At 44.6% G+C, this 23,937-nt stretch overlaps 1 protein-coding gene across 1 annotated transcript in view; it reads right to left on the bottom strand.

Moving 5' to 3' along the window:
* Positions 1-1,156: 1,156 nt before the first annotated feature.
* LOC127582692 (low-density lipoprotein receptor-like) overlaps positions 1,157-23,937 on the bottom strand; it is an 89,691-nt gene continuing 66,910 nt past the window's right edge. Inside the window, exons 4-11 of the mRNA XM_052038250.1 lie at positions 23,642-23,649; positions 23,391-23,509; positions 16,672-16,811; positions 14,574-14,715; positions 11,809-11,943; positions 11,004-11,186; positions 9,253-9,410; positions 1,157-4,731 (exon numbers count right to left, since the gene is read on the bottom strand). Of these exons, the coding sequence (XP_051894210.1) occupies positions 4,684-4,731; positions 9,253-9,410; positions 11,004-11,186; positions 11,809-11,943; positions 14,574-14,715; positions 16,672-16,811; positions 23,391-23,509; positions 23,642-23,649 (933 nt within the window). The 3' untranslated portion in view covers positions 1,157-4,683. The remainder of the gene's footprint in view (positions 4,732-9,252; positions 9,411-11,003; positions 11,187-11,808; positions 11,944-14,573; positions 14,716-16,671; positions 16,812-23,390; positions 23,510-23,641; positions 23,650-23,937) is intronic.

Genomic DNA, 23,937 nt, shown 5'->3' with positions numbered 1-23,937 from the left:
CCGCGGCTCCGGCTCCCCCGTGTCCCGGCCCCGCGGCTCCGGCTCCCCCGTGTCCCGGCCCCGCGGCTCCGGCTCCCCCGTGTCCCGGCCCCGCGGCTCCGGCTCCCCCGTGTCCCGGCCCCGCGGCTCCGGCTCCCCCGTGTCCCGGCCCCGCGGCTCCGGCTCCCCCGTGTCCCGGCCCCGCGGCTCCGGCTCCCCCGTGTCCCGGCCCCGCGGCTCCGGCTCCCCCGTGTCCCGGCCCCGCGGCTCCGGCTCCCCCGTGTCCCGGCCCCGGTCTAAATCCTGCGGCAAAGCCCATTAAAGGATTAGCGAGGGCGGATGGGATTAGCGGCTGAGCCGGGCCCACGGTGGGCCCGCTGCACCGGGACACCAGCCCGGACTAGATGGGGCTGTGGCGCCCCCGAGCCCCGCGGGGGGAACCTCCGACCCTCCCTCGGTTACAGGCGGGGACCCCTCGGTCCGGGAGGGAGAGGCTTTGCCCAGTTGCCACCGGGCTGCGGCCCGAACCGGTGGCCGTCTCCTCCCCGCAGCCGCTGGTTCCCCCTCCTCAGGTTCCCGACCACATTGAGGAGGAGGACGGTGCGAGTTAAATTCTACAAATTGGAAGGTGGTGACTGCACTGCGGGCAGGGTCAGTGAGGCAGAAACTACTGAAGTGGTTGACTGAGCTGCAGTGGAACCCTTGAACAAAACATCTACCCCTGACCAGTAAAGAGGAGCTGCAGTGCAGTGACTGATTTAAAACTGACAAGTTAATCAGATAATACCAACGATAATCAGCGCTGGAGGATGCGAAGAGATTACAGCAGATAAAGTACTGCAAACAAAGAAACATCGGGGGGGGGGGGGTATGTACAAATTTAAAAGATTTTATTACTGTGATGGAAATCAGTATCAAGATTTTAGAATTTGCAGTCAGGTCTACTTCCAGATGGAAAGGCTACATTTTTGTTAATTCTTCTGACTCTTGTACTTCCTTAACCACATCATTGAGGCTGGTTTGAGCTACTTAGGTTCTAAGCTCTGATATTCTCTCCAAGCTGTCTCCACTTTCCTAATCCTTTTAAATACCTAAAGCCTAGCGACTTTTAGTCACCTTCCACATGATCTCCTTTAGCTCACTGTCAGCTTTATCTAAATGACAAACACTTTGGGAATAAAATATAGAACTGTTTTATTTGCAATTTAGAATACCACACATTTTGCATCTATACATCATAAAGCCATCACTACCCTAATGTAAGGACAATAAAACCCCAGGTCCCTCGCAGCATCTTTGTCATTTGCCATTTTAAAAAATGCTCATTTGTTTTTTAAATCAAAGTGGATGACCCCCCCATGTTATAACTGCCATGTCCTCAACCCACCAGCACATCAGAGACCTCTGCATCCTTCTCACAGCCCATGCTACCTTTGCGTCATCAGGAGACAGATGCATTACACTTGATCCACTCATCCAAATCACTGACAGATTGTGAACTCCTGGGGCCTGGCCCCCACTCCTGGGTGCATCCCACGAGTCATAACTTCTCCAGCTGAAAACGACCCAATCATTCTTGTCTGTTAGGCGATCCTCAGTGCACACTGGGATATTAGCCCGATATTGTGTGCTCTAATCTGTTCCATAATCTTGTGACACTTCATCAAGAGGCTTCCGAAAGTCCAAGTACACTAAATAACAGATTCCCCTCAACTTGCTGGTTACAACCTCAAGAAATTGACCCTGCTTATTTTCCAACTGCCCTGGAGCCACTTCATCATTAAGAGATTGCAGCATTTCCTTCCTCCTGATGTCATGCCAAGGCCCACCCCAGAACTGTTAGAGGTTACATAAAGCTGGGCAAGAAGCTATGCATCTAGCAAAGGTCCCAACTCATAGCAAGGTTGGTGTAGGGTGGGTGATTTATGGAAAGCAAAAATAGCAAGAACTGCATCAGAGGTGAAAGTCACTGTTGAGCAAACACATCATGCACAGACACACCAAAAGAATGATCCATGAGATTTTATTTAACCCAGTGGCACATTTTGATTTTAACAGAAGTTAGTCAGTCAATGGTTGGAACATGTTTAAGTCAGTTAACAGTGTAATGGGACACAGCAAGCTCTCCTCAAAGTAATGGAAATGGATAATTAAAATTTAATGGACAAATTTAATTTAAATTGTTGAAATTTGAATCACAACTAACAATTACCATCAGGTTCATTGTTTTGATTCTGAACAATTAAGTTTTAACATTTAATTCCTTTGTAAACTATGGTTAATTTCTTGCAAAATGAATTATCATCAGTTGATTAGGAACCATGGCAGTTCTAACTGCTCAGAGACAAAGAGGAGCTGCTGCGGGAGGAGGTCATGGGGAATGTCGAGGTGGATTTTGGCTGCAACATCCCAAGTCGATTACCTATTTCCATCAGAAATCGGTTGCTTTTTGAGAAAGGGTGGGGGCAGTTTAAAATCTAACCCATGCAGTGCAGTGAACAGGGAAGGAGGGATGTGCGAGTTCTGAGGAGCAAACCAGGTAATAGTGGAGATTCACAAATGAATATATTGTTATAAATGGATGGCAACTAACATTTTATGAACAGTAATTTTGTTTCATGGGTTCTCTTTCTTTATCCTTGCTGCCCATATCCAGATAAGGGGATTGCCCAAGGATGCTTTCTCAATGCAGTTCCACAGTCAGCTTGTGGCAGAATGCAAAATGGAACCCTGACCAATCAACACAGTTTCCACTCTGCTAAGGGTGGTACTTTGACGTTGCTAGAACCTGTGTCCCAGCAATGGTCCCAGAGGCACTATGGACCAACAGAGTATTGAGCAATGGCTTAAACACAAAGCTTTAACTACTAAGAACTTAGCAGCATTTACACAAAATTAATATAACTTGAGAATAAAAAAAAAGAACAAATATTCCTAGCAAATGAGTCAATGCTCACCTTCAGAACTTGCCCAGGATGACTGACTGAGAATAACCTCATGCAGTCTGAGGCAGAGAGCAAGCTGTCACTTATATGAGATTCACACACAACTTGGCCCTGCCACAACACATCTGGATTGTAAATAAAGCACATGTTCACTAAATAACCATTTGCAGCAGAAATGATTTTTGATATTACAGCTCCTTTGCTAAGGTCTGCTATTTATGCTGTGGGGTGAATTTGGCCACAGTGGGTGATTACACAGCAGCCTCTATTCCAGTCAAGAGACGTGATGGGCTGTTCTGTACTGGTATTGGTTTAATGCAAATGCCACAGTTTGGCACGGGGGACTGAGAATCAGTCCTGCAACCACTTTTAACATAACACTCACTATCATATGTTTTGCAATCACAGTATTTCTTGGTGCTGCATTTTATAGTGAACACAATGTTAGTAAATCACGTGTAAGAAATGAATTTCATTTGCATAATGTATTTAACAACCAAGGCCATACTTAGTTTCAATTTCCCTCCAGTAATGTGCAAACAGCACAAGGATGTGGATGGGGTGACCACACCGGTAAAAATTTAACAAAATATTTAACAGAAAATGTATCAATCACTGACGAGGCTTTTGTAAAAGTATTAACCTAAAGGCAGTATTAATTTTACAGAATAAACTTATCAACATTAAATGAGCAAATTAAAAGGAAGAGGTGTGAGGTTCTGTGTGAGCTCCAGTCAGAGGACAAAGGCAGAATGAACCTCACTCATGGAGATTGTTTGATGACTGAAGGTCATTCCAATTGGAAGTTTTATCTTCAAGGTGAACACACCCGCCACTTTAAAGCACAGCATTTGTCAGGTCTCACATTGTGTTCTGCTTGTTTATTTTTCAGTTGAGGATTTAATCTGGAAATGTTAACCTGTTCACTGCCTTGCTGCAGTTAGGTCAGTGTGTGCATTACTGCATCCTGTACATTACTTCAGACAGCCTTCCAAATGTGCGGTGTGAAGATTCAACGTGAGGCGGTAATCTTCCAACTGCACTGGACAGCCACTGCCTTGTTTCTCCCTCAAGTTCCAGATATTTCAAACTTTGAACGTGAGGATGCTGTGGTGTGGATTTTAAATCTTAGACCTGGTTTATATTTCAATTTTTAAGCTTGAACCTTCCAGGAAATTCTGTGCAACGGAACATCCACACAACCTGTTGTTGTGGATCCTCACCAAGAATCTGTCCAAACCAGACCCAGTGAGGGGGATTACCTCACAATCAAGGACAGGAATGACCACAAATATAAAGGGGGCACATACAGAACAAAGGGAGGGAACAGAAGAACAGAAAAAAATGCAAACTTTGTTCTTTACTAACAAAATTCTCAGACTTATATTCAACAGCAATCAAGTTCATTTTCACATGACACTTGCACAGAAATCTCAGATTAAACAATGAGGGAATGTGTCCAAGAAGCTCCTTATAGTTATGTTAACATTGTTCAGTGCAGTTAGAAAGCTCATTGTGCATTAATTACAATAGGATAAATGATGGCAAGGTTTCTAATGGAGCATTGCTGGAAAGCTTTTTTGACACATTCCCTGGCTCAGCACCAAATTACATCCTGCAATAAATAATACCAGAACTTTATAAATAAATACCTTATCAATGGCCTGAACAATAACATTAACTGTTCAATGATCACCAGCATATCCAGTTCAGTGAGCAACACTGCTGACCACAGGATTGCTGATGGAAATGGGAGTCCTCACTTACAACAATCAGATGTATCCCTCTTCATCTTTACAACAAAGGGCTGTGGAGTCAAGTGAACAGTCAAATTAGTGAATTCAATGATAAAATGCAAAGAATCAAAACAATATTCACAGATTTATAGCGAATGCCTGTTATTATGTACGGGAAACAGAACTGAATCAGTGTTTGTGGAAGCTGAGTTCATGTCTGTAGATAAAACACTACCCTTTTCCCTTCCACCCATCAGGGACAAACAGTCCTTCCAGGTCAGACAGTGACTCACTTGTTTGTCTTCCACTCTAGTACATTACATTAGGTGCTCTCAGTGTGGTCTTCTCCACGATGGAGAAAACAAAAGAAGACTGGGTGATCTCTTTGCAGAACATGTCTGCCCAGTACATAGGAGTAACACTGAGATTCCAGTTGCCTGTTCATTGAATTCTCTATTCCAACCTGACCATCATCTTTGGCCTCTTGCACTGTTCCAACACAAGATCGAGGAGAGCACCTCACCTTGATTGGCCACGTTATATTTCAAGACATTGCACCAATTTCACTTAACTAGCCAGACACAAGGTCATCAATAAGAAAAGTGGATTGTTTTTCTCTAGAAACGGTAGACCTTTGCAGATTGTGTTTTTATTTTCTATTTCTATCATCTGCAGTGGTTTGTGTTGCTTTCTCAGTTCCAGTACATTTTTCTTTGCTGTGCTCAGTCATTTCCTATTTACACCTCCACCAGACGGCTCAGCTCTGACCAACCTTCATTCTGCTTCAGCTGACACAAACACCCAGATGCACCATTCAAACCCTCTTGGTCTCCACCCTCTCACAGACATCCTTTTGTTCTCTACACCCCTCCCCTTTCAATTTAAAATGTGTTTGATTTCTAACTTTTCTCAGTTCTGATTGATTAACCTGAATCAGTGACCGTTTCTGTGCAAAGTAAAACTCCAATAATCCAGAACGGTCAGGAATTCAGTGGTGCTGGACTGGCAGATTTTACAGACTATTGGATGTTATTCCATTAATACCCTAACATTCTTTTAAATCATTTTTTGGATGTTACACAGCATCATAATAAATTTTCCAAAGAACTGGGTAAGTTTAAAGGGTGGGTGGGAGCCAGGCTCCCAGCAGTCAAATGCTAGAACAACGGTATTTCCGAATAGTCAAGCAGATTGTCGTAGCTTTGCTGTATTACACCATTTGTCACAAATGGCAATTAGGGTAAATCTTTAGAACCACTTTATTGATAACATTCTCTGACTGCTGGTACCGTGCTTTTAATTTATTTCCCAGGATCTTGTCAATTCTCTCTTTAACAACACACTCATCTTCCACAACCCAACATTTTCAGTTAGCACCGGGGACTGTACTCTTGTGTTTTCCATGGGTATCCGAGCCAAGGGAACAGGCAGGGGACAACATTTAAGTTCTTTTAACATCCTATCACCAGCTTCAGAAAAGAGGATGGAAAATGAGAGATATCCTGGTGGGCATCACTGCCAACTGACTTCAAACTCGAGCAGAAAATTGATGGAACTTAAGTTCAGTGTTACATGGGGACTGCACTATTCAGATCAGGCAGTAAATGGTCTGCTTTCTGGGAGACTTAAACCTGAATTTCCTACACTTCATCAGTTGTACAGTACAGGGGAGACCACATTACAGAAATTCACCCTTACAGAACACATAAATCACTACCCAAAAATCCAAGATACGGAATAAAATTTGTGTGGGGGGTGGGGGAGTTAAATAAACACAGAATGTGAGAAACAAATTTTGTCCATATTTGTTTCTTTCAACTTGCCATTCCTGACGTATGCACATGATGTTTTTTTTAGTGCGGTAGGTTCATTCTGCTGTCTGGCAATTTTTTTTTAAAGAAGAGTTTTCTATATTATTTACCCTCAAGATGTCTGAATTATATTTGACGTGCATTTAAAATTATGTCTCCATTCAAACTGAAGGCTGGAAGGTGGAGACGCAAGAGGCTGCCACTTACCTCCAACCCTCCTGAGCTACCATCCGACTATCTGCCCTTCTTATTCGTCTCTACCTATCACCATCAATTCCTGGCCTTTAGTTGTTTGCTCCAAATTACAGCATCTGCAGTCCCTGGTGTCTCCAAAGGCAGCTGCTGGCCACTTCCCATTTGCTTTGGAAAGTGACAAGACAATCCCTGAAGTAGCCCCCTGCTGTGAACCAGCAGCTACCGTATTATTACTGCTGAGACAAAAACATCCGGGAGGAACATTTATCCACTTATAACATGCGATTCAATGAGAAATAGGGTTTTGCATGACTGAAAGTTGTGATATGGATGGTTTTCTAGGAACACAACCCCTCCGTGACACAGGGGTTGCCTCTACGTTATGAGTTCCTATGCTTGGGAAAGGTTCAGTAGAACAGGGCGTGTTTCCCACCAGTTATTGCCTGTTACCCTCTGCAGAATACCTGGCATCTAGAGTGACCCCTTAAGTAAGGTGGCTGAGTTACCTTCTGCTCAATGGCAATGTACTGAGATGGATGGTGCCAGGTTCTTCCCTTGGTGTAGTCTTGCCTGCATCAGCCTCTCCCTTTACCTTGCAATGGTTCACAGACTCACAGAATTGTTCCAGCAAGGAAGAAAGCCATTCAACCCGTCAAGTCTCAACCAGCTCAATATCAGAGTAATGCTTCTTACCATGTGGGAACACATTTACCAAGAACTCCTGAATCCCCTTTCGAAGTCTCCCACTGCTCAGAGACTGATTTACATTCAAGGAGCTGTTTCCAGTCAAACTTTCCTGATCACTTTCAGTTTGGTAAAATTAGCCTTCCCTCAATCTGAATCCTTACTCTTTGAGCTTCTCCATAACTTTGTAATATCTAAATCATGATCTCTGAAATAACCTTTCAACTTCAACTGCACTTTCAAACTCCTTTCATTCTGGTGTCTCTGATTTACAGCATGGAAGGAGGCCATTCAGCCTGTGGAGTAAGAGCAACCAACTCCTGCTCTCCCCATAATCCTCAAGATACTTTCGAAGATTTTTCAGATTCCCTTCTAACACCATGCTCTCCACAACCACTGCATTCACTAGCACTCCAGACCCAGATCACACACTGCGGAAAAGATTTTCCATGTCACATTTATTGTACCCCTAGTTCTACATTCCTTCACCAATGGAACTGTTTCTCCACCTACCCAGTCTACACCTTAACAATTTTAAAATATCTCCACCACAACCCGTGTCTCAAGAAGAACCACCCCAGCTTCTCCGATCTAGTCACATAACAAGTCCCAATCTTCTGGAACCTTTTGGTAACTCCCTTCTGCTCCTCAAAGCTTTCCCACCTTTCCGTGTGACTCCCAGAACTAGATGTGATACTCCAGTTACAGCACTTCTGCACGACTTGTTAAATTTCTGCACTAAATGAAAATACAAAAAAAACCCTACAGATGCTGGAAATCTGCATCAACTCAGAAAGAGTCTGTGGAAAAAGAAACAGTAAACTTCCTTTGGTCTCCGATCGGCCCTTCCTCTCCCATGTAATCCTTTTCCCTGTTCACGTGCCAAGCCTCGGATTCCTCTTTCATTTGCAGCCGGTTTCTCCTCGTGCTCATTTCCTCTTTTCCTTCCCTCTGAACTTTCTGCAATCAGCCTGGTTTTCACATTTACAACCTGTCAATTGTCAGGTGCTCCTCGTTTGCCATTTTACTCCCCGTCTATCTGGTCACACAGGGAGTTCTGGCTTTAATTTCCCTACCGTTCTCCATCCCAAGAATGTACCCGGCCTGTAGCTGGATTATCTCCAACTTAAGGGCCTCCCATTTGCTCAACTTCAGTTTTGCCTGCCAAACTTTGATTCCAATGTACTCAGACCAGATCCATTCTTGTCCTACTGAAATTGGACACGTCCCAACTGACAGTTTTTACTTTGGAGTGTCAATACTCTTTCCATATTATTTCCTAGATGTTTTCCCAGAATCAGACCAAGTGCCATTTGGTCCTTGGTCAAGGACCTTTGTCATTAGGCCAGGAATGTACTGATCAGGAAATCTCTCCTGCATCTACTTCAGAAACTTCTTCCCCTCTTGCCCCTAGTAACTTGGATAGTTAAGGTTCGCATTATCACTATGGGCTTTTGCACTTTCCCTACAAATTTGCCAATCAATATCTTTCACACTAGTTGGGTCCAATAAACTAGTCCCAGCAGTGTAGCTGCACCTCTACCGTTAATTCTAAACAGATAAATTCTGTCTTTGATCACTCTAGGACATTCTCTTCCCAGAACTGCAAAATTCTCAATGAATACTGCCATTCTGCCTCGTCGTCCCTTCCCTACCTTTCCTGGCCTCTTTTTTAAAGCCAGGTCTGTTACTGTTAATGCCATCATAGTCCCACATGGTTAACTGACCCTGCAGATCAACAAGCTTGTTTAGTATGGCTCTTACATTCACATGTGCACAGTAACCCTAACTTATAATCCTTATGCTCCCTCTCTTAGTCTGATCCTGTTTATTTCTTGCTCCAAGTTACTGCAGCCTGCAATATGAACAGACTGATTGTAGTACCGCTGTGACAAAACTTACTGCTGGGAAATGGTGTTCATTCGTTGTCCATTTGTTGTCCATTGCAGAATTCTCTGCAGCAAGGTGGACTGGAGAATAGCAGCGGGATTTCTTGACGCGACTGAAGATCATTCTCCAATGGACAGTAGCACAGCACATAACAGTTCCAGTCAGGAACACTGCAGGTAGAAGAGAAAGAAAATATGGGACAAATTTACAAAGAAAATGGAGCACACGCACTTCATGCTGAGCTCAAGCTTTCATACCAAGTACACCAACAGGAAGCTCTGGGCCAAATTTGATTTATGCCAAAGAAACCGAAAGACTTGTTCCCTGCTCAGACAACTGGCAATGCACGTGCATTACATCTTCCGAAAACAATGCTGTAGATTCAGGTTTGTAACTTAATTCATAGGTAAATTTTGTTTTTTTAGATTAAACTGAAATTAAAACATACCTTGTAGTATTAAAAGGGCTACAATTGCTCCAGGATAAGGGTTTATTTTCTTGGACCAACTAGGCCATTTAAAATTTTGGTCTCCTACTTGACTCCGACTCAAGCTTCCAACTTTCACCCAGAATGATGCCCGTCACTGGCCCATCTGCAGTGGAACACTCAGACACTCTTCTGTCCTGTCCAGACTCAAACATTCCAATGCTTCTCTGTATTCAGCTGCGCCTCATCCACTCACTGTGTCCTATCTCACAGCAAGTACACAGCAGCTTCAATTACTAACTTGGATCTCAGACTGGGATCATGTTTTTTCCCCATAGAGCACAACACAGTTCCCTGGAATAGAAACTACAAAACACAGAACTATCCCTACACATACCTACACTTGCAACAGGAACTAGATGAACTGGGAAAGTGGGCCAAGGAATGGCAGATGGCATACAACTTATGACAGGTGCAAGGGGTTGCATTTTATCAGATAAACCAAGGCAGGACTTGCACAGTAAATGGCGGGGCCCTGGAGAGTGTTGTGGAACAGAGTGTCCTCAGGATACAGGCACAGAGTTCCCTGTAAATGGAGATACAAGTGGTGAAGGCAGCATTTAGCACGCTGCCCTTCATCAGTCAGGGCTTCGAGTACAGGAGCTGGGACGTCATGTTGCCACGGAGCAAGTCGTTAGTGAGACCACGCTTGGAGTATTGTGCACAGTTTTGGTCTCCCAGCTAAAGGAACAATGTCATTAAGCTGGAAAGGGTGCAGAAAAGATTCACAAGGATACTACCAAGACTGAGGGCTTGAGTTACAAGGACAGACTGGATACGCTGGGACTGTTTTTCCTGGAGCATAGAAGGCTGAGGGGTGTATAAAATTATGAGGGGCATACATAAAGGTGGGTGGTCACAGTCTTTTTCCCAGGATAGAGTCTAAAACTAGAGGACACAGATTTAAGGTGAGAGGGGAAAGATTTAAAAGGGACCTGAGGGGCAACTTTATCACACAGAGGGCGGTGGGTGCATGAAACAAGCTACCAGAGGAGGTGGTAGAGGCAGGTACAATTACAATGTTTAAAAGACATTCAGACAGGTACATGGATAGGAAAGGTTTAGACAGATATGGGCCAAACACAGGCAAATGGGACTGGCTTGGATTGACATCTTGGTGTGCATGGACAAGTTGGGCTGAGGAGCCTGTTTCTGTGCTGTACTACTCTCTGACATAGTGCAATCTCTGTACACGGCACCACATGCTTCCCTATAACACCACCCTTCTACCTTTAACGCGGCATTTCAAGACAGGCAATAATTTAAAAAAACTTGCCTATCACTGCAATAATCCCAATAGATACTGCATCGAGATAGCTCAGATCAGCTCTATTTGATTTCTCCTCCTGGGATGTGCCAGAATCTTCTCCCTCCTCCTTGGATGTGCTGGAATCGTCTCCCTCCTCCTGGGACGTGCCAGAATCTTCTCCCTCCTCCTGGGACATGCTCCAATTCATCTCTGGAAATTGATGCATAAAATCCCTTTGTTAATTCTTGGAAAAAGCAATGAGTGGGGCAGAACAGCCAGCCAGCTCACAGGCTCAATGTCACAAATCTTGGACTGTGCTGAATTTGAACTTAACTGGGTCATTGAAACTATCATTAGTGAAGGGAGGATGAAAAGGCAAGCAGGAACCTGCTTCTGTTGACTATCCAGCACACACCCCAAGGACAGGAACACTCAGTTCTGATGGTTAAATAATGCACCAATAATCAACGTCTGGAAAGCAGCAGGTGAACCCTTATTGCAACCTGTGTCCAAGGCCAGTTTCTGCAAGCATACACCCTCTAACCTGTGGGTCCCTGGCCCAGCAATGCTCTGTTCCATCTCTGGTCCCCACCATTGTCCCACCACACTCACCTTGACTCAGCAAGTCCATCCTGTGGGATCCATGCACCTTACCCATCCCACCGATGGCTCCTCATCCCAGTGTGACTCTGTGCCCCTCACTGGGGTCATTATTCTCGCATGATCTTTGCACATACTGTGGGTCCCTGTCTGCACAAAGACTTTGAAAGACATTAAAAAGGGCCTATCCCACAAACTGATTACTTTCATTTCAAGTATTGATTTATCTTACCCATTCTACAACTATGTCCAGTCTCATCAGGCTTCATATTGTCTGGGCACAGGCATGCATAGTGCTGAGCAGCGTCAACTGCCGGCACACACAGGAACTCGCAGGCAGCACGAGCTTCAACGCACCAGTTCTTCACTGTTTCACAACACCAGAAAGAAATAAACACGTATACACATTAGAATCAGTCGTATCTAGATTTGTTACAATTGTTCTACTCATGCACTCACACCAGGATCTGCCTGACCAGCTCAGCATCCCTAGCATTTTCTGCTTTTGCTTTAGATTTCCAGCAAATGAACCTTTTACGCAAGGAAAGCTTTTCACAAAGTTTGCAGAGTGCCTGACAGTAGGAAAGTGGAGGCATGTTATATGAAGTACAAATTAACCTCCAGCATTATTTTGCTCTACATAACATCGAGATTTCTAAATAAAAGTTGTGCCTCTACTTATCAATTTCAGAATCGGGTTTATCACTGACATGTCATGAAATTTGTTGTTTTGTGGCAACAGCAAGACAAAGACACAGAAGTTACTATAAGTTACAAAAATAAATAGTGCAAAAGAGGAATAATGAGGTAGTGTTCATGGACCGTTCAGAAATCTGATGGCAGAGGGGAAGAAGCTGTTCCTGAAACATTGAGTGTGGGCCTTCAGGCTCCTGTACCTCCTCCCCGAAACGACCAATGACTATCAAGGTCAATTGTTTTTTTTAATATGGTCGGCTGGAAACTTTCACCACTTCTGTGGCCAGAAGTGCAATAGAAACCCCAGAGAGAATCCAAGAAATTCCCAGGCCTCTAGGATAATGGTCCAGTGACAATCACCATCAGCAGTGGTCCAGGGAACACAACTTCAGGCCGTACTGGAATTTACGATAGTTATATTTTTTCTGTTGGTTGGAGCCAAACACAACCAAAACATTCCAGAAAAATCCAACACAAGGTACTTTAAGGGATGACAGAAAGTACATTTGGGGCTGTTGGAAGGATTACATCCTTCAGCAAAACTTTCACCTGGTAGCTCCAACTGTGGTGTTCTATGTATCAAATAATATTGTAAACAATGACCAACACACGGCTTGTGTAATACAGATCTCCTCTTCACACGAGTACACCAACATCTGGACAATGATCGCAAAGACTGGGACAATGGACAACTGAGTCTCTGTAAAGCTCTCAGCCAGAGAGATTCAGCAGAAAGGCTACAAGGACATGTGCAAAGTAACATGTCACATGGGGTAAAGGCCAGAAGTTGGGAGCTGAGGGGCGAAGGATTCTGTTGCAAGTACTCCACATCACGTGAAGAGTTCTAGAGAAACATCAGTGATTTTCCAGGCTCCATATCCAATCTGTTTTGAATTTGCTTTCATGAGCTGTCCCCTTCAAAAAGATTTTTGTTTGAGTTGGGAAATAGCAAATACCCAAAACTATTTAGAAAATATCCAATAAAGCATATGTAGACAGGTATTTCGATATGAAGATTAGCCAAGCAGGAGAAACTGCAGTTCTGAGCAGTGGAGGAATGAGATCAATTTGTGTTCTATTTGCCAGTACCGACCTCTCACCTTTCAACCTACTTTGTAAACTCAAAATTAAATATTAAAGACTGTTTGTGGCAATTGAGTGTCAAAACTCTGTGAACAAGAAATTGCAGCTAACAGCTCGTGCAGCTGAGTGATAGAAATGATCATTAACCTGTCAGATCACTGGGAAAAAAAATACAAGTCTGCTTTAACATTAACAAGCATGCCGACATATAACCCTGGTTTATACCAATGAGGCCAAATAAAGCAGTCAATGTCAGCCTTGGGAATTAATCACCCAATTCATCAAAGACCAAGTCCAAAGTTTCTGTAAAGATTTTGGACTTTGTTTCAAAACAGCTTGTGTCTTGCATCTTCCTTTTGGCTCAGATACCAGATTAGTTCATTCTGACTAAAACTACATCCTGAGTGGGGACAGAAGAGTATTTGAGCCAACCGTGATGTCACGTTCAAGAACTATTTTTTGACCTTACAGATGAGACAGTGTAGTGAAAAAAATCTAGATACAGTTTAGGTTGGGAAATATCTAAAAGGAGCACAGATTAACATGTGCTGAAGACCATTCATCAAAACCTCAGAGCTCCATCCAAAACATGAAATGCTCTTTGCTTTTTCACTTCCTGTATTTTCAGTTAATCGGCTGTGGGATTCAATGTTTGTCATAAAGGTGAGAGAAGTTGGTGCTGGGCAATAGAACATATTTGTACCCAAGAGAAAGGCAGCAGGGGCAGGATAAACGAAACTCCCTCAATGCCTTTTCTCTAACAGCAAGCAGCACATTCATGTAGTGCAGCAACAGCCACTGGGAAGTGGACTGAGAATGTTCAAACTTGTGTTGTTTTTCTTTACAAGGGTCTTTTGCTCCACTTGTCTAGGCTGGGTTTGATCAGCTGTTTATAACTTGATGACATACTTGGCTGTCAGTAATTGAGTGAGGATACAGAAAGCCAGTACATCATTAAATCGCAGGCAGAGTTTGCCACAGTGGTTGGATCAAACTCAACCAAGACTTTTGTTGCCATTTATCTATTTTTTCCATTTGTTCTTGGAGGGGGATGGTTAAGCTTACAGAGATACAGAATGTGTGCAGATCACAATACAGCTTCTGAGAAGTTTATATATATATTTTTTATACAGAGGCCATATTACAAATTAAGACCTTTGTGCAACACAGTAATCTGCAGCAGGAGAAAACCTGCAGCAGTAAGTGATGATCTCGTACCGACTGGCTGCATCAGTTTGTGAAACAGGACCAAGCCGCGCGGCTCTGTGAGGTTTTGTGCCAGAACTGTCACATTAGCTCCTGTAAACTTGTCAGCACTGTACAGAGTCTTGCTTTCCTCGTCAGACCAGTAGACACGGTTCTGAAAAAGAATCACTCATCACGTTAGAAGCATTCGCTCATTTACGGAATTTAAAACAAATTTTCAGTCATACTCATCAAGGTTTATCTACCACAAAAATAATTCATAAAAATAAAATCCTATTTACTTTTCAGTTTTCAGTCGCTTATAATCCAGGGATATAGATGCAACTGGTATAGATGTTCATATTTCTTCAGCCTGACAATATGCAGTTGATTTTTTTTTTACTGCTGTGGAAGCAATGCTATAGACAGGTGCCTGACAGTCAGCACGGACATGATGGGCTTAAAGGCCTGTCTTGTGCTGTATGACTCCATGACTATTTCTTTATTCAGAGAATTCCAAGTTCTTTTAAAAAGCTGCCTAGTGGTGTTTCAAGTTAAAGGGGTTAGTGGGAATAATGTGAACTTCAGAACACTCTGAATATGCCTGAGGGATGACTGGCTGTCTTGCTCTTTTGTTTTATCTGTTAAAGCACAGGCCAATGATGGAAAACAAAGACTCCATTTTTTTTAAATACTTGATTTTTAGGCTTTCAATGAGCTGTTTAAAGTGGTAATTTGCAGAAGTGAATAAGCAGTTTAAACTTTGTAAAAATGCATTACCCAGCTAATTGCATGGCCAGATTCTGCTCTAACTCCATCTACAAGTTCGCAGATGATACCACCGTAGTGGGCTGTTTCTCAAATAAATATGAATCGGAGTACAGGAAGGAGATAGAGAACTTAGTGGAAATGGTGTCATGACAACAACCTTTCCCTCAATGTCAGCAAAACAAAAGAGCTGGTCATTGACTTCAGAAAAGGGAGCGGTGTACATGCACCTGTCCACATCAATGGTACTGAGGTCAAGAGGGTTGAGAGCTTCAAGTTCCGGAAGTGAACATCACCAATAGCCTGTCCTGGTCCAACCACGTAGAAGCCACTGCCAAGAAAGCTCAACAGCGCCTCTGCTTCCTCAGGAGGCTGAAGAAATTTGGCACGTCCCCTCTGACATCAATTTTTAATTGATGCACCATAGAAGGCATCCTATTAGAATGCATCACACTTGGTATGGGAACTGCTCTGCCCGGGACCGTAAGAAACTGCAGAGTTGTGAACACAGCCCAACGCATCACAGACACCAGCCTCCCCTCCATGGACTCTGTCTATACCTCTCGCTGCCTTGGTGAAGCAGCCAGCATAATCAAAGACCCCACCCACCCGGGACATTCTCTCTCCCCACCCCCCACCCCCACCCAATCAGGCAGAAGATACAGGAGCCTGAGGGCACGTACCACCAGGCTCAAGGACAGCTTCTACCCCACTGTGATAAGACTATTGAATAGTTCCCTTATACAATGAGATGGACTCTTAACCTCACAATCTACCTTGTTATGACCTTGCACCTTATTGTCTACCTGCACTGCACTTCCCTGTATTCTATTATTGTTTTTACCCTGTACTACATCAATGCATTGTGTAGTGAATTGATCTGTACGAACTGTATGCAAGAGAAGCTTTTCACTGGACCTCGGTACAAGTGACAATAATAAACCAACACCAATTATAGTGGTTCTTGTTGCAAACCAGCTGCTGTCCTTCCTCAGCTGTCAGCCATCACTGGAGAGTGTGCAGGGCGGCACTCAGCACCAACGGCTGGGGCAGCTGTGTTTTCTCAGGTCAGGGGAGGAATGGCTTTAATAAGTTGGCCTGATCCAGCCCCAGGACTAGATGCCACCACCCAGCGACACCCCCTCACTGTTCGACTCCCTGAATTCTCTCCAGTCAGCCCAGCACGGTTCCCACTCTCCGATGTGGCTGACTGGGCTCCTGTGCACAGATCCCTCCTCCTGTTAAAATATCAGTGTGAAACTCTCAGAGTGCAGGACTGGCTCGATACTAAACAATTCACACAGCTCAGTGTTGACCATCAGGTACCTGGAATTAACCTGGCACTACAAAATGATGGCTTTACCTCAAACACTGCCAGCGCAAATGGATTTGTCAGGTATTTCTTGGAATCAAAAACACTCCTTCGATAGTGCCCATTCAGATCAGAGTAAAACAGCTCATGCAGTCCAGCATCCACCCAGTACAGTCGATTCTTGATAAAGTCTGAAAATGAAGCATACAAAAAACTGGATTAAGTCAAGTCTTTTCACTTCTGTTTTCACCTCCAGGATGCTAACTCCAGGCAGCTAAAGTTCTCCACATGCCTGGACATGACAGGGGTGCAGATGGTGAGTGTGGAGTTAAACACCCAAATCTTACCCTGTTCTCACTTATGCTGGGGCCACTGCAACAACCTGGAATGGCTGACTTTAGTGCTCTCCGTCCAGGGGAATCAGCCTGCTGGTTCTCCTGCTCAGCTCATCCAACTCAATGAACAGGCACATTCCAGTCTATGTCCTCTGTTCAATCATATGATGATGTTTTCTTGTACCTCACTGTTTTATGACAGAGCTGTCCAAGCAGCAGCTCCAGCCACCCCCAAGACCTTCCATTATCAGATTCACATGTGGTTTTTACTTTATGTAGCTTTGTCCAGTTTAAATCACTAGATCTTGGATTGGAGGCTTTACTTTGGACCAGCCAGCAGTGTAGTATTTACCAGCAGAGGGCCCCAAGAGAACAACAAACATTTCCATTGGAGAATCAAGGGAGCTTGGAGTAAGCAGCAGTAAACTTGGGGATTTCATCAGCAATGGAAACAAAGTGAATCAACAGCACGGGACGGAGATCAGTGGGAAACAAGAGAGATTAGTATGATCAGGGCTAGTGGTGGAATGGGAAACAAGATTGCTTGATGAAGTAGGTTGCAGACGAGCACTGTAAATTGGGAATAGGGCGGGAGAGAGCTATGTAGATACTGTGCATCAGGAGACAGTCACCCCCTTAAAGCAGGTACTTCTAGGCTTCAGGGAGCTGATAGCAGGGTGACTGTCAGGGGAGAGAAAAGGAAAAAGAAAACAAACAGGCAGATGGAGCAGAGGAGCCCGGAGGCTGTTCCCCTCAATAACAGGTTTTCCGCTTTGTTGAGGGGGATGACCTGCGGGGATCAAGCAGCAGTAGCCAGGTCTCCGGCACTGGAACTAGTCCTGCTGCTCAGAAGGGAAGGGAGGAGAAGGGGCGGGCAATAGTGATAGGGGACTCAATAGTCAGGGAAACAGGAGGTTCTATGGAAGTGAGCATGAATCCCAGATGATATGTTGCCTCCCAGGCGCCAGGGTCTGAGATGTCACTGATCGGGTCCACAGTATCCTTGAGCGGGAGGGAGAACAGCCAGAAGTCGTGGTACATATTGGTACAAACAACATAGGTAGGAAGAGGGATGAGGTCCTGAAAACTGAGTTTAGGGAGCTAGGCAGAAGGCTGAAGAACAGGACTTCAAGGGTAGCAATCTCAGGATTTGCTGCCAGTGCCATGTGATAGTGAACGTAAAAATAGGAGGAGACAACAGATGAATGCCTGGCTGAGGAGTTGGTGCAGGAGGGAAGGTTTTAGATTTGTGGATCATTGGTATCTCTTCTGGGGAAGGTGGGACCTGTACAGAGAGGGCGGGTTACACCTGAACCCGAGGGGGGCCAATATCATTGCAGGCAGGTTTGCTAGGGTGGTTCGGGAGGGTTTAAACTAGTTTACGAGGGGGATGGGAACCAGAGGGGTAGGTCAGAGGAAGAAAGGGATGGGGAAAAGTCAGATCTAACAGGTAGAGAGGCTTTGAGGAAGGAGAAGGGTATAAAAGTAGAAAGGTGGATGGGCTAAAGTGCATTTACTTAAATGCAAGAAATATCAGGAATAAGAGTGATGAACTGAGAACTTGGATTAGCACATGGGACTATGATATTGTGGCTCTTGCAGACACTTGGCTGTCACCAGGGCAGGAATGGATATCGAATATTCCTGGATTTTAGTGTTTTAAAAGGGATAGGGAGGGGTGGCTCTACTGGTCAGGGATACTATTACAGCTGCAGAAAGGGTGGATAATGCAAAAGGATCCTCCCTAGAGTCAGTATGGGTGGAAGTTAGGAACAAGAAAGGAGCAGTTACTCTACTGGGAGTATTCCATAGGCCCCCCAGTAGCAGCAGGGATACTGAGGAGCAGATTTTGGAAAGGTGCAAGAATAACAGGGTTGTTATCGTGGGAGACTTCAACTTCCGAAATATTGATTGGCACCTGCTTAGTGCCAAAGGTGTAGATGAGGCAGAGTTTGTTAAGTGTTTACAGGACGGATTCCTGTCACAGTATGTTGACAAGCCGACTAGAGGAAATGCCATATTAGATCTAGTATTAGGTAATGAACCGGGTCAGGTGACAGATCTCTCGGTGGGTGAGCATTTGGGGGACAGTGACCACCGCTCCATAACCTTTAGCATTGTCATGGACAGGGATAGGAGCAAAGAGGACAGGAAGATATTTAATTGGGGAAGGGCAAATTATAAGGCTAGAACTTGAGAGTGTAAATTGGGCTGACACTTTTGAAGGGAAATGTACTATGGAGATGTGGTCATTGTTCAGGGATCTCTCGCAGGATGTTAGGGATAAATTTGTCCTGGTGAGGCAGAGAAGGAATGGCAGGGTGAAGGAACTATGGGTGACAAGAGAGGTGGAACAACTAGTTAGGAAGAAGGCGGCAGCATACATAAGGTGTAGGCAGCAAGGATCAGAAAGGGCTCAGGAGGAATATAGGGCAGCAAGGAAGGAACTTAAGAAGGGGCTGAGGAGAGCGAGAAGGGGACATGAAAAGGCCTTGGCGAGTAGGGTTAAGGAGAATCCGAAGGCTTTTTTCATGTACATGAAGAGCAGAAGGATGACGAGAGTAAAGGTAGGTCCGATTAAAGACAAAGGTGGGAGGATGTGCCTGGAAGCTGTGGAAGTGGGTGAGGTTCTCAATGAATACTTTTCTTCAGTATTCACCAAGGAGAGGGGCCTTGATGACGCAGAGGACAGTGCTGGTAAGGTTAATGTTCTAGAGCATGTAGATATCAAGAAAGAGGATGCATTGGAGTTGTTAGAAAATATTAGGACAGGTAAATCCCCAGGGCCTGACGGGATATTCCCCAGGCTGCTCCGTGAGGTGAGGGAGGAGATTGCTGAACCGTTGGTTAGGATCTTTGAGTCCTCGTTGTCCACGGGAATGGTACTGGAGAATTGGAGGGTGGCAAATGTTGTCCCCTTATTCAAAAAAGGTAGTAGGGATAGTCCAGGGAATTACAGACCAGTGAGCCTTACATCTGTGGTGGGCAAGCTGTTGGAAAGGATTCTTAGAAATAGGACCTGTGAGCATTTAGAGAATCATGGACTGATTAGGGACAGCCAGCATGGATTTGTGAAGGGAAGATCATGTCTCACAAGCCTGATATGATTCTTTGAGGTGGTGACCAGGAAGATTGTTGAGGGTAGTGCAGTAGATGCGGTCTACATGGATTTTAGTAAGGCGTTTGACAAGGTTCCACATGGTAGGCTTCTTCAGAGGGCTTGGGATCCAGGGACACTTGGGCAAGTGGATTCAAAATTGGCTTGCCTGTAGAAAGCAGAGGGTTGTGGTGGAGGGAGTGCATTCAGATTAGAGGGGCTGTGACTAGTGGAGTCCCACAAGGGTCAGTTCTAAGACCTCTACTTTTCCTGATATTTATTAACGACTTGGATGAGGGGGGTAGAAGGGTGGGTTAGCAAGTTTGCAGATGACACAAAGGTCGGAGGTGTTGTGGATAGTGTGGAGGACTGTAGGAGATTGCAGAGGGATATTGATAGGATGCAGAGCTGGGCTGACAAGTGGCAGATGGAGTTCAATCTGGAGAAGTGCCAGGTGGTACACTTTGGAAGGACAAACTCTAAGGCGGAGTACAAGGTTAATCGCAGGGTTCTGGGCAGTGCGGAGGAGCAGAGGGATCTAGGGGTTCATATTCACAGATCACTGAAAGTTGCCTCGCAGGTGGATAGGGTAGTTAAGAAAGCTTATGGGATGTTAGCTTTCATAAGCCGGGGGATCGAGTTTAAGAGCCGCGAGGTAATGATGCAGCTCTACAAAACTCTGGTTAGACCACACTTAGAGCCTGTGTCCAGTTCTGGTCGCCTTATTATCGGAAGGATGTGGAAGTGTTGGAAAGGGTGCAGAGGAGGTTTACCAGGATGCTGCCTGGTTTGGAGAGTAAGGATTATGAGGTGAGACTAAGGGAGCTAGGGCTTTACTCTTTGGAGAGGAGGAGGATGAGGGGAGACATGATAGAGGTATACAAGATATTAACAGGAATAAATAGAGTGGACAGCCAGCACCTCTTTCCCAGGGCACCAATGCTCAATACAAGAGGCCATGGCTTTAAAGTAATGGGTGGGAAGTTCAAGGGAGATATCAGAGGGAGGTTTTTCACCCAGAGAGTGGTTGGTGCATGGAATGCGCTGCCTAGGGTAGTGGTGGAGGCAGGTACACTGGTCAAGTTCAAGAGATTGTTAGATAAGCATATGGAGGAACTTAGAATAGGGGGATGTGTGGGAGGAAGGGGTTAGATAGTCTTAAGCGAGGTTTAATGGTCGGCACAACATGGTGGGCCGAAGGGCCTGTATTGTGCTGAATTGTTCTATGGTTCTATGGGAAACACTTCAGATAATGTTTATACTCCCAAACTCACTGGCCCAGATAAAGGCAGTGTCATTTCCAAATCAGCTCATCAAAGACAAATAGGAAAACAGAAACAATGGGGACATGAGCAAGATAACAGACACTGACAGAAACCCCCTCGGGGGGAGAAGCAGCGGTTCTTCAAGATGTGATCTGATGAAACCAGCAACCTGAAACGCTGCTTCTCTCCATAGCTGTTGCCTGACCTACTGAGTGTTTTCAGTATTTTCTGGACTTCCTGCTGTACTAAAGTCAATGTCTAACATTACTTTTTTTTGCCTCCACCAACAAGAACACTTTTTCTGCATCTGCTCTGACTTGATGATTTTAACTACTCCCTCAGATCCCTTCTCAACTCGGAGAAGAAACCCAGCTTTTCCATTCTATCACATCCTTCATCCCTCCTGTAGTTCTTGTATATCACTCTGCACCCTCGCTAAAACCTTCACATCTTTCCTGAAGTGCCTGTCCAGAGCTAAACATAATTCCAACTGTGACTGAACCAGTGTTGTCGTAGAGGTTATCCTCACTTCCTTGCTCTTGTGCTGTGTCTTTATTTTTAATAAAAGCCAGGATCCTGTGTGCTTTATTAACCTTAGTACAGTAGAAAGTCTAGATCAGCATAGAAAATGTATGCGTGAGAGATGCATAGAAAGTGTATTAAAAGGGAAATAAGGAGAGAGAAGACTGAGTGGCGTGGAGAAGCAGGGAATTTGGACCATATATCCACACCTCCTTAAAAGGCAGCAGAACAGATCAATAAGGTGGTTAAAAAGGCAAACAATATGCTTTCCCTTATCAGTTGAGGCACTGATAATAGCAGCAGTGGGGTGTGCTAGAATTGTGTACCATGTTAGTTAGCCCACAGCCTGAGACTGTGTTCTGGTCACGTCAACAGATGTAATTGCAATGAAGAGGGTGTAACAGAGAGCGTGGAGGATGATGCCATGACTGGAAAACTTTAGTGAGGAGGAAGGTCTGGATGGGCTGCTGTTGTTTTCAGTGGAACAGAGGTAGTTGAGGCAAGGCTGGATAGAACTAATTTCCTTTAGAAGAGGAGGCAAATTTAAAGCAGGATTCATAATTGGCTTGTTAATAGCAGAATGTGATGGTGGAGGGCTGCTTTTGTGATAGGAAGCCTGTGGCCACAGATAGCAAGAGTCCATCACTGATATGTTGTATACTTTAACAATTTGAATACGAAAGCAGACGGTAACAATTTAAGTTCAGATAGGGCACAGAAATCGGTGGTGCCATTAGTAGTGAGGATAGTCTTAGGTATCAGAACAATATTGATCAGTTGGTAAGATGGGCAGAGCAACTGCAGATGGAATTTAATCCTAACAAGAGGATTATGGGAAGACTAATACTAGGACAGACACAATGAATGGAAGGGCCTTAGGGAACAGTAAGGAATAGAGGGACCTTGATGAACAAGTCCAAGGATCCCCGATGGTACCAGCACAGGCAGATAAAATTGGTGGAGGTGGCATGTGGGATATTTGCCTTCATTAGCTGGGGCATTGAATATAGGAGAAGGGAGGTCTTGGTTAGGCTGCAGCTGGAGAAACGTGTAGATCTAGTCACCACGCTACTGGACTGAAGTGATTGCACTGGAGAGAGTGCAGAGGAGATTCACCAGGATTTGTTTCAGTTAGGAGGAGAGACTGGGTCTGTTTCCTTGCAGCAGAGAGTGCTGAGGTGGAGTCTGACAGAAGTACACAAAGTTATGAGGGACATAGAGCCAGAGGGCAAAGCTTTAAGGGGATGCAAAGGATTTTCTTCGCCTACCTGGAGGGTGGTTAGAATCTGAAACACTGCCTGACGAAGTGGTGGAGGCTGGTACTTTCAACACCTTTAAGTAGCTAGATGAGCACTTGAATTGCAAGGACATAGAAGGCTATGGGGCAAGTGCTGGAAAATGGGATTAGTATAGATGGTTGGCCTAGACAGGGTGGGCTGATGATTCTGTGAACCTGAGAGTGGAAATGAGGACAAGATTTTCCACTGAAAGGTCCACCCTTACTGTGCAACAACAAACCCCAGTTCAATGTAGGTTGGTATTTGCTCTTACCCAGTGCAAGCCCTGTAGGCTTTTCAATCCCAATGCTGACCAGTATCCTTCTGCCAACTCCATCCATCCCTGCCTCTTCAATTTTTGCTGGCTCTCCCACATCGGCCCAGTACAAGAGCCTGTAATTCAGAAAAGCACAAAATTTAAAACTACAATAGCAGCCAACCATAACAGTATGAGATTCAAATTAAAATACCTATGGAGGCTGAAGTGCAATCTGCACCACGTAAAGCTGATTTCACATCACTTACCTGTAATTCTTCAAACAAAAAAAGCATACTCATTGAACTAAATAAAAGAACTTACTTTCTCACTGCACAGAAAGGAGGAATTAATTTGGAAATGGGGAAAAAAAATCAAAGGTGGTCTTCCAATATCTAGATGCTGAATACTGTGGCTGAAGTAAAACATTGTTAGAAGTCTCCAGCCACTCACAAAAGATGGAGAGAATAATGGATAGACATTAACAGGAGCCATCTGTTCACCCTGTGAGCCTGTGCATTTTCAGAGCCCTACAGCAGAGAAACAGGCCCTTTGGCCCACCATG

Source organism: Pristis pectinata, chromosome 24 (genome assembly GCF_009764475.1).
Source record: "Pristis pectinata isolate sPriPec2 chromosome 24, sPriPec2.1.pri, whole genome shotgun sequence".
Classification (NCBI taxonomy): domain Eukaryota; kingdom Metazoa; phylum Chordata; class Chondrichthyes; order Rhinopristiformes; family Pristidae; genus Pristis; species Pristis pectinata.
The sequence above is the reverse complement of the archived record's forward strand: the minus strand, read 5'-3'. Positions and strand labels throughout refer to the sequence as shown.